The sequence below is a fragment of the Spea bombifrons genome, chromosome 11 (genome assembly GCF_027358695.1).
Source record: "Spea bombifrons isolate aSpeBom1 chromosome 11, aSpeBom1.2.pri, whole genome shotgun sequence".
NCBI lineage: Eukaryota > Metazoa > Chordata > Amphibia > Anura > Pelobatidae > Spea > Spea bombifrons.
This window is the reverse complement of record NC_071097.1, coordinates 7,973,339-7,984,672: the sequence shown is the minus strand read 5'-3', so window position 1 is coordinate 7,984,672 and position 11,334 is coordinate 7,973,339. Positions and strand designations below refer to the sequence as shown.

Genomic DNA, 11,334 nt, shown 5'->3' with positions numbered 1-11,334 from the left:
GACCCGTGTCAGCTCCAGTAGGCCCATAGTCTGTTACCCCCTAGAGACAGCCTACCAATGTGCCACCTGTACCCATGGGTGTCATACTCTACCGAGGTGGTGAGGACTGGATGGGGTTTGGATTTTGGGGTGTTTTACTTGGGGCTCCAGAGGCTCTCAAGCCTTACCTCAGGACACATAAAAAAGCCAGTGGAACAATAAGCTGCACACTGATCTCTCTACTACGCTATTAAAATATTGAGAAATGGAAACAGTCCTACAACACTTGATAGCAACTACAATTCCATATTCTCAAAGTATTCTTCACCCATCAAATGTGATCCATTGCTTCTCCACATCTAGTGAGGGGTTGCAACTTCTGCGTATCCTCCATGCCAACGAACAAAGAATCCCTTGATGGACCCCCTTCAAAGAACAATTGGTTTAACTTGTCTTGTCTTCGAAATTGCTGTATTCTCTCGAACAACTTGTGAGTGTTGAGGCAATGTTTTTCAATATAATAACTCATTTAGTTATTAATATTTATTGATTTATACAAAAAAAGCAAGAATTAAGTGCATACCATTAAAAAAACATAAGCATAAATATTGGGCATTCCATCACACTACATGGCCATATGTTGCTTAGCCTGCCACTATATCAAAGTGTCATGTTAACACTTTAAGGCTGAGAACTCATGGGGGTACATTTGAGTTGGGGAGGGAGGCACTGTTGGATTTCTGGGGAGACTCCTTACCTGCCTGTCCAGTCCCTTCTTATGTCTAAGTAGCCCTGTGCTCATTAGGGGGCACAGGATGACCAGGAAACCCCATCTGGTCTGCTGGAACTAGACTCCCATGGACTAGCCGGCTATGGGGGCTTTACAAGACGGAAACCGCCGATGCGCCTTGACCGGGACCTAGCCGCAAATTCATGGAACTGTGGGGCGGCTAGGAACCACGGCGATGCCCATCGACAATTGGAACATCGTCGCACTTTTGAGAGTACATTAAGCTTGTGGTGGGCAACCGAGGCTACCACACGAACTATTCCCGGGGATGTTTCTGACGCTGTTGCTCAGGGCACCAAACGTTGGATCACATCGCTTTTTGGATCATAACATCTTCGGACCCTGAGCTCTTTAACGGTAGCCCGGGATTGACGCTGCTCTCTCAGGATCACCCCAAAATAGGGACTCTTTCTCGGGTGGGCATTGCTGGTCATAGAACTGTATGGCAGCACCGGGCTGTCTGGTGGTTGATGGGATTATACCTTTAATTCTATCATGTTTGCTGTATATATATCTGTGCTGTCCTCAATAAAGAGAGTTCTGTTTCACCCCCACACTAAGTCTCGGCTAGTGCTTGGGGCAATATGAAGGGTTAATCCTTTGAGCAATTAAGCTTTCAGCTGCAAGGAAAATCTCTACGGTGGACCTACTTAGTCCGAGTATGGGTCTTCGTCACACAAAGTACCCCAAGTTTAGCAGGTCCTATCTAATTTTTAATGGTTATCTCGCTTACCAAGGAACTGAATCAGCGGGACCGTATTGCATTCTAACCCCATGCTCTCATGCAATTTAAAGTCTTCTCTGGACACCATGAATGAGGCACCTATGTGGGAGGAGGTTCTGCTCAACCCCTTTGGTTTAGGTCAGAACCTAGAAACTACAGGAGTGCCGCCGACTTTAACCCTAAGTATGCCAGACACCCGTTGCCCCCACATAGTTCTCTTTTGTGTGTATCAACTTGTGGCACCTCAACATTACTGCTCCCTGGTGCTTGGGGTGGGCTGCTATGATACTGTGACGGGAAGCCATGTACCCCGACTGGGTAGCTTTGTCAATAGCTGCTTCCTAGCTCTTACAAGAACCGTATACGTGCACTCTCCAGTCACCCAAATCACTAGCCGAAGCTTAATGGATGGTGAAGTACAAGAACTGCTTATTCAGAGTCACACACAGGGTTTTTAATACAGACAGATGAATTTTCAACATACCTGGTACGTCATAGATTAAAGAGTTCTGCCACACCAATCACACCAGAGATTGCAGCCTGGGGGAGGGGGATCGTGGCTTCCACTCCACCAATGGCTCATAGATAAAAGAACCAGCATTCTGCATGGAACGCAGTGGCAGTGTTTGAACATCGAAAATGTTAATTCAAAAATCTCTAGTCATGTTCTCCAGCTTCACAAAAAGAAAGGGAGGGGAAAAAAGTGGAAAGAATGTTGCAAGATAAAAATAAAAAAAATAATAAAAGTACACAGAAGATTTCAATATCTTGTACCCCTCTCAGTGGAAATATAAAACACCCCACCTTTTACTGCCAACCAATGCAAAGTAATAATAAATAATGGTGTGCAAGTGTGTTTTGGCCCCGCAAAACCTAAAAATCCAAGCATGTGGGGCAGATGTGTTTTACAGCCAACAACTTGCCCTCTTAAGCCACTCAGACTGACCAACACCTTTTGCATACCAGAGCCCTGCAATAAATTAATTTAGGTTCAGCCTCAGTGACCATTAGTGGTGCCTCCCCTATGATATGGAATTTAGGGTGATGGCTTTCTATGCTAGGTTTGGGTCATCTTGAGGACACAATGAGATCTGTCTATCTTAACAGATGGATGTTAAGAGTATGTGTGTGTGTGATACTAAGGGCTAGGCCTGGGATGTCTCTGTGACACTGGAGAAGCGGAACATCTCACCAGGGGATTTTTTTGGATAATCTTTGCTGGAACATCACTGAAAACTCAACAAGGACATTGAGGTTCCTGCAGATGACCTATATGGGTTTCGCATAATTAGGTTTTTCTGGGTTTCTCCTCATTTTATTTTTACAAACTGTATCGTATACTCTGTGTAAATTATCACCTTTGTTCATATTTTTGTACATAAGCACTGTGACATTCGTCAGATTAACCTACATATTAATCCAGTTTCCGTCTCTGTGCTCTAACCGAACTCTACCTTCCGAGAACACCGGAATAAACCATGTTACTTAATTGTTTTACTTAAATTGGGTTTTATACATTTTTGATCGGTTCAGTGTGGTACAGGGTGTTACTGAAACGTTCATAAACTGTATTCATCTTAAAATATAACTCGGTGGTGGCAGCGTATTACCAGTCTGGTGTGGGTTTTTGTGGTGTGTTTAAGGGTTAGGTGAGTGACCAAAGGGCTGGTATCATTAACCCTTGCACACCCACACCCTATGTGTCTGGTTATCCAATAGCTAGCCGTGACACATATGTATAACACCATTAAACAAAAGCCCTACTTGTTCTGGGGGGGATAATAGATATAAGTGGCAATAAGGATAAGTAGGATTAAAGCAATATGTAGCAATAACATGAAAATTACCCTGGTCCTGAATTGTTTAATAAATAAAATTTAAAAATCCACAGGAAATACCAGCCACCAGCCACAACCATGACAAATGAGCACACCAGAAAACAGGACTGCAGTTGTATGCTAGATATGGCACTCATAATAAATATTAATTGTATATAGAAATGAATACGGTGCTTTGAATAAGAAAAAAAAAAACTTTATGGCATTATCATAGACACTACAAGTTTTGCAAATTCTTGACAGCACACCCTGCCTTGATTTAAAGTTTTTTGAGCAAGACGAATAGATCTCATACTCTGTTTGGCAGATGGCGTTTCCCCCAGAACCTGCCCTTAAACTGGAGATCATATGGACTTAACCACTTCCTGCACCCCAGCATATTACAGGATGCTAGACGTTCAAATGTCCATGGGTTCCGATTGTTAATCTCCCTCTCCTTGAGGTTCTCTCGTGTCTCTCTTAGGCTCTCTCTGCTTACAGCTTGGGCTGGAAAGGGGAGTTTCTTGGCAACTTGACTTAATATTGGTTTCACCTCCTCAAACTCACAACGGCCTCCCACCTCCAGTATCAGCTGGTCTGCCTTGACTGGTGTGACATAATGATCTACAGCTCCTTTGCCACCTCCCATGCGCTGGCCAAGTCCTTTTCGTGTAACAGGCTTATAGGGAGGGGCCACCAACCAGCGGCTGAATGTGGTGCGGGGTGAGAGAGTACGATTCAACGTCAGGCGCATCATCTCAAAGTGACCCCAGTGTAAGTAACCTCCACCCAGAGCCTGTGTGAAGAAGTAAGATTTTAAACATTCCAACACTGGGGTTTGTGAACATTACAACAGTAGGAGGACTAAGGGTAAACGGGAAATATACATATAGCTGTTCATAAAATCCCTTTCTAATTGGAGAGGATAAACAAATACCGCAAAAGCATACATTAAAAATAACTTTAAAAAATGTTCAGCTATTCTTGTTATATATATTAGATGCCTATGCAAAACATTTTGGATGAGGAAAACTGTATTCATAACAATAATCATGTCCGTCAGTCATCTATTAATGCTGAGATACCATACAGTTTGGTACAGTGCAACGTATAGTTATTAGTGTATGGAGCGGGGGGGTAAATTGAAACACTACCGTGAAAGTGAGCTAGATTCGGACATAATCACACTGAAAAACATGTTTTTAACAACTTAATAGCTGAGGTTGTGAATTACTCACCACAATACCATATTGGCCCTCTTGGAATTCCCGACCCTCGAGTGCTGGCCCCCGGATGTCCTGTAGGTTCTTTGGCTCCTTTTTAACCTTAACAAGGTCAGGAACCTTGTTCACAAACTTTAGTTTTTGACGGTCTTTCGTACCGACTCCTAGACAAAGTCGATTTAGAACAATTTCAGGAGCCAAATACACAAGTAAAAAAGGTATTTTTTGCAAGTTACATCCAAAGGCTTTCATTTGATGGCAAAAAGAAATTCTGGTCCAAAGTCATAAAATCTGGGTAATCATCAGGAATATTTAATTGGCTAAAATGTCGTCATGTATAAAAAGGGGCATCAATTTGCGGGATAAAAATATAATTTTGCCTCTGTATAAATCAATGGTAAGGCCGCACCTTGAATATGCTGTGCAATTTTGGGCACCTATTCTAAAGAAGGATATCATAGCACTAGAAAGGGTGCAGAGGCGGGCTACAAAATTAATAAAAGGAATGGAGCACTATAGTTATGAAGAAAGGTTATCAAATTTAAATCTTTAAATCTGTTTAGTTTGGAAAAATAGCGCCTCAGAGGGGATATGATAACATTATATAAATATATTCGGGGCCAATACAAACCATTGTGTGGAAATCTGTTCATAAGCAGGACTATGCATAGGACACGTGGTCATGCGTTTAGACTGGAAGAAAGGAGATTTAGACTAAGGCAGAGGAAAGAGTAAGGACAGTAAGGATGTGGAATTCTCTGCCTGCAGAGGTAGTTTTATCTGAGTCTGTACAGACGTTTAAACAGCAACTGGATGAATACTTGGAAAAACATAATATTCGGGGATATAATCTTTAATTATGGGGGAAAATTTTATTGATCCAAGGAGAAATCTGACTGCCATTTTGGGGTCAAGAAGGAATTTTTTCCCCCTAGTTTGTGCAAAATCGAAAAAAGCCACAACTGGATTTTTTTTTTTTTTTGCCTTCTTTTGGATCAACAGCAAGAAATAAACATATATGGAAAAGGCTGAACTTGATGGATGCAGGTCTTTTTTCAGCTTATGTATGCGACTATGTAACTATGACCGCAGTGCATTATTCAAGTCACAACAGTTTTGCTACATAAACATTGCACAAGCATTTTTTACATTGCTGAGCTTAGCTTAATTTTTCTGGGTGGGGCAAGAATTTGCTGCCCTCCCATTTGGATGACAATGATTTAACTCCACATGACTTTTACAATATTAGCAGGCACTTGGGGTATAAAAAGTGAGTTTGGGGTGACTCCCCCTGCAGAAGATGAACAGAGTCAAATTCCAGAACTGTTGGATAATTGACTGCTTTATCTCCCTTATCAGATCTACTCTGGACATTCCAGAGGTCTGTCTAAAGTTTATTTTTAAATTTATTTATTTTTTTACTTATGTACACACACACACACACATATACACACTTACCTAGGAATTCCGCCTAGCCTACATCTTTCCCTCTATAACTATAATTAATAAAATGTGATTGCCAAGAACATCCAAAGCAAAAAGCAGAAGGTGAACGGTTATGCCTATGATGGAAGGATGTTTCTTTTACCTCACCCAAGTATAAGGTAAGCTGCCAGAATGGTTTTCCTAAGGACCTGTAAGCATCGGTGTGTGTGCGGGCGTGTTCAAAAGGTTGCTAATATGCTTTTTGCCATTAAATAAATGGTTTTCTTCACAAAGTGAAAACAAAAACAACCCCAAGCAGGAGGAAGCGTCTTGACGGGAGTACCAAGTCAGGGTAGCAGATTTCCATAAATTCAGACTTGGTAATAATCTGTCAGGCCAGACAGTAAAAACAAAACAAAAAAAAATTGTTCCCAACACAATAGAGTAATCGAAAAGTCTATTGGTGAATTGGGGTAGGGCCTGGTGGGGACTACAGTCACCCAGAATAATAATTATTGGCAGTTTTTTTTCCCCACACTGAGATTGGAGAAGGACCATAACACATGCGTCAATGTTGCTCTGAACATTTTTTTTGGACAGTCGTAGGATTTGGAAACAACCACTTGTTGAGACAAACAGACCTGTGTTTTCTAAGGGTTTCATGCACCTGTGCACAATGCTACCTAGCAGTTACCGGTACACCTGAACGCTGGGGGGGGAGGAGGACAAAAAACTCCCCTGTTGTTGTGTGTAGTATTCAGGCCTAATCTCACATAGCATGGTCCCCAGCCTTAGATGCAGTAAAGCTTCTGACAGGGACTACTGCATTATACTGCCTGGCGTAAAGAGCTCCTCTGACTCTCCCACAGCTATATCTCCTATGTTTAGCATGGGATGCTGAGCCAAAATGTGGAAGCCGGGTACATTGTGTTCTGGCATGTGGAAGCTTTTGCTTCTTGCATGCACCCAAATGGTCAACTAAACCATTTTTTTTATTATTATTTTTGCTAGACCTGTTTTAAGGGACCCTCTCTAGCTGCTTACAGATCATGAGAGATTGGGAAGCATTAATTAGTTACTTAATCTCATGTATGTCCCAACATACAAGCAGACATGGTGTAATGCTGCCATGGAAATAAGCCAGGAAAAGAAAGTTACAGTAATTATGGATACATTTTCCAATTGCAGGACTACCCTTATCTTACCAGAATAATCAGGAGGGATTTCAAATGTTCGGAGGCCAGCGCTCATAACCTTGTGCGTAAAGGACATTAGACCTACAAGGACACAAAAATACAATATAAATAAATAATTGAGACAAAATGGTAGACAAATGTGGTTGATAAAAAATAAAGACCCCAGTGATATCCCCATGACATAAGGGAAATCATCCAGTTCAAATAAAACATGTCAAAAAAAAGGTTTATATATTAGCGATATTTTTATGAGTAAGTCCTAAAACTGGTGCTGTATCTTCCCAAAAATCCTGGCACAAAATAGTTAAAATACCAGTATCTGAAATACCTTGGGAGTGTCTAGTTTAAAAAAAAAAATGTTTAATGGGGGTAAATTGAATTGTCTGGTTTCAAATATGTCCCACATAGGGCACAGGCGCAGCCTGAGCAGATGTCAAAATTAAAAAAAGCAAAAGCAAATTGTGTAACTCCCAAATGTGACCTTTTAACCCCCAAACAAACCTATGCATGGGTAGTATCACTGTACTCAGGGGATATTTGACAGCGACAAATACCAGGAGTGGTAAAGTCAAAACTGAAGTACAATGTGTGGAGATAAAATGTATAAAAATAAAGAATTACTACAAACTTTGAAATACCAGTACATACGTTAAGGTGGGTAAAGGTGATGGAAAACCCTTCCACTAAAATTAAGGGGGTAGTAGAAGCATAATTAAACACTCATCTACAGACACCAGACAAGCAAGAAGGCTAGTTTTTCCCTCTGCCTACCCAGAATCCCTTGTGGTTGTGGCAGTACCATGAGATTTCTGGGGGGAAAACTGTGTCTCTGTAGATGAGTGTTTAATAATGCTTCTACTACAAACTTTGACAAAGGCTGGTGATAAACCTTTATAATTTTCAAAAAAATATTGTTTCATTGGGTAAATTGAATTGGCCAGACTTAAACATTTCCCAAATAGGGCATAGGCACAAGATCGCCAAATGTCAAAGTTCAACTATTAAAAATATGCACCAATGTGTCCCTTTGGCTCCCAAACAACTAGACAAACCTATGCATAGGGGGTATCACTGTACTTAGACGTTGATGAACACACATTGGGTGGTTGTTTGACAGCAACGTACACCAGGAGCTGTAAATTCATACCAAAAGTACAATGTGTGTGCACTACTTACCTGGAGAACACATGGCACAAAGATGCAGTACGGGAAGAAGGCAAGCCAGAACAGAGGCAGTGTTCTGCTTGGAAACCTTGGGTCCTGTCATTCACCTTGATGTTACTTTGACACATACCACCTACCTTAGCATTGTTGCAGACCATGCACACCCTTTCAAGGACACGGTCTTCCCTGATGGCATCGGCCTCTTTAAGCAAGATAATGTCCCCAGCCACAAAGCAAAAAAGGTTCAGGAATGGTTTGAGGAACGCAAACGGTTCAATATGTTAACTTGGCCTCCGAGCTGCCCAAATCACAATCCAATCAAGCGTCTTTGGAATGTACTGGACAAACAAGTCCAATCCATGGAAGCCCCACCTCGCAATTTACAGGATTTATGAAATCTGCTGCTAACATCTTGGTGCAAGATACCACAGCACACCTTCACAGAGCCCATGCCTCTAGAGTCAAGGCTGTCTTGGCAGCAAAAGGGGACCTACACAATATGAGGCAGGTGGCCATAATGTTATAGCAGATCAGTGTATACGCAACAAACTGCGATGCACTGTGTGTTCTGACACTTTTCTATTAGAACCAGCTTAAATGTTTTCAGCAATTTGAGCTACAGTAGCTTGTCTGTTGGATTTGACCACATGGGCCGGCCTTCGTCCCACCTCGTGCATCAATGAGCCTTGGCTGTCCATGACCCCCATCGCTGGTTCACCCCTTTTCCTTCCTTAGACCACTTATAATAATAGGTACCAACCACTGCAGACTGGGAACACCCCGCAAGAGCTGCAGTCAACTCACCACAAGTTGGCCCTTGTTAAAGTCACTCAAATCCGTATGCTTTGAGGATGAAATGTTCGTTTGCTGCCTGATATACCCCAACCACTTGTCATAACGCTATGGCTGATGTGTGTATGAACATACATGTATATATACACACACACACGTCCGCCCAGGTGTTATACTGGCTATTAAGAGATAAACACTCTTGATCACAGGTTGCACAGTGACCCCGAAACGTTTTTTTTTTTTTTTCTGTACGCAGGCATAAATTGATTTTTTTAAGTTTGAAAAAGTCTTGTGAGTGCTCTCTACATTCTTTATGGACTGTGTGTGTGTGTGTGTGTGTGTGTGTGTGTGTGTGTGTGTGTGTGTGTGTGTGTGTGTATCCATATATATCACACACACATCTTGCAGCATTAACATACGTTTATACTTATGTTTTGAAACAGTTTATCTTTATGCATTTAATGGTTCTTAATAAAGCTTGACAGTCCCAGGCATTCTTTTATGCTGGATTCTCTAGTTGCAGCTGGCACTATTTTCAGATACAAAAGTGTTTTTGTGTAATATAAAAAAAGTGTATTTGCTAGACCAGGCAGTACATTACTATAATATTAATATAATTGTTGTGCAGTTAGTTTACATACGTATGAAATTCATTGGCATACTTCCCCGACAGAACAGGTGTTAATTAACACAATTATTGCATAAGTTGCAAAAGTTCATATTTGTCACCGTAGACTACGGAACGAAGTGCAAATCACTCTGATCTACAAAATAAAAAGGAGCAAAGCTTGGGAAACTCACCTGTCACCGGAAGCCCCCGGCATCCCCTCAAACGGTTACACAGTAACCTCGCCATGACAAGCCAGGTCGAGAAAACTGACAGATCAGGACACGGACTTACACGGGCGCTGCCATCTTAACAGGAAGTAAACCGAGACGTAACAGGAAACAGTACGGCTCGTATTCTCTTACAGTGGTAGAACGATGCCCTGTTTTTTTTTCTTGCACGTTAACATCAACTCACAAACACTAGGAGTCCCACAAGTCGTTTTACAATACAATATTTATTGAAAAATAATACCGCGATAGGGTTTTAGTATTATAGTCAACGATATATGCCAAATAATAAATCGGGGGCTTTATCACTCGCAGGTACGTAAATAGGTATTAATGTTATCTTTAATAACGTTTCTTTTTTCTCGCGCTATTATTTTAAAGATTTTTTTGCTTTCATTTGGGGCACGCATGTGTTAAGAGTACTGTGTAACGCAGTAAATGCAGTGCTTAGCGCAGCACTTGATACTCGGGTTCTTTTTTGTTGTTAAGCTTAAAACTAGCAAGGCGACGAAGTAGGGTGACCACATTTTACTTCACACACACAGATATATATATATATATATATCTGTGTGTGTGATTGTAAGACGACCCCCCCAAAATCTGAATATTAATTTAGGAAAGAAAGAAAAAGCCAGAATATAAGATGACCCTGAAAGTTTTGCTAGTAAATATTAATTCATGTAAACTATTCTTTTTAATAAAAGCTATGATTGAGAAAAATATTTTTTTTTGTTTTTATTTCCTTTTATTTTCCACCCTGCATAGGCTTGCCACTATGCCCCAGAAATGCCTTATACACCCTGCCACTGTGCCCCATGATATGCCTTTTAACCCTCTATATGCCACTGTGCCCCATGATATGCCTTTTGACCCCCTATGTGCCACTCTGCCTCCAGAAATGCCTTATACCCCTATATGCCCCTATATTCATTTAGGGGGTTAAAAGGCATATTATGGGGCAGAGTGTCATATAGGGGTATAAGGCATTTCATGAGGCAGAGTGGCGCCACACCTCCTTCCGGCTGCAGTGGAAGTTGCCTACGCGAATTGCGTAGACGTCTACCCGCTGCCCTGACTACACACCAGGAAGTCAGACGCACAGGTAAGTTTGGGGGGTGTTAAATGGGGGGCACAAGACAGGAGGATCCAGGTCCTCTGCAGCGCTGCGGGGGATCTGGATCTTAGTCTCATAGTCAGACCTATTTGAGGCCTGATTATAAGACGAGGGGTATTTTTTCTAAAAAAAAATACGGTATATATATATATATATAATATATAAAACTACATAATATGTAAATATCTCTTTGAAGTAAAGACTATGATTGAAATATGACTTCAAAATAACAGCTGAACTGTGCAGTTTCATTAATATTAGGCCCTGCTGCCA

The 11,334-nt window shown here is 41.3% G+C and overlaps 1 protein-coding gene across 1 annotated transcript; it reads right to left on the bottom strand.

Moving 5' to 3' along the window:
* Positions 1-3,505: 3,505 nt before the first annotated feature.
* MRPL16 (mitochondrial ribosomal protein L16) lies at positions 3,506-10,035 on the bottom strand. Its single transcript, XM_053450057.1, has 4 exons — positions 9,912-10,035; positions 7,164-7,235; positions 4,549-4,697; positions 3,506-4,106 (listed from the first exon to the last, which is right to left on the bottom strand). Exons 1-4 carry the CDS (start codon positions 9,964-9,966, stop codon positions 3,621-3,623), a joined length of 762 nt encoding a protein of 253 aa, XP_053306032.1. The 5' UTR covers positions 9,967-10,035; the 3' UTR covers positions 3,506-3,620.
* Between the last annotated feature and the right edge of the window lie 1,299 nt (positions 10,036-11,334).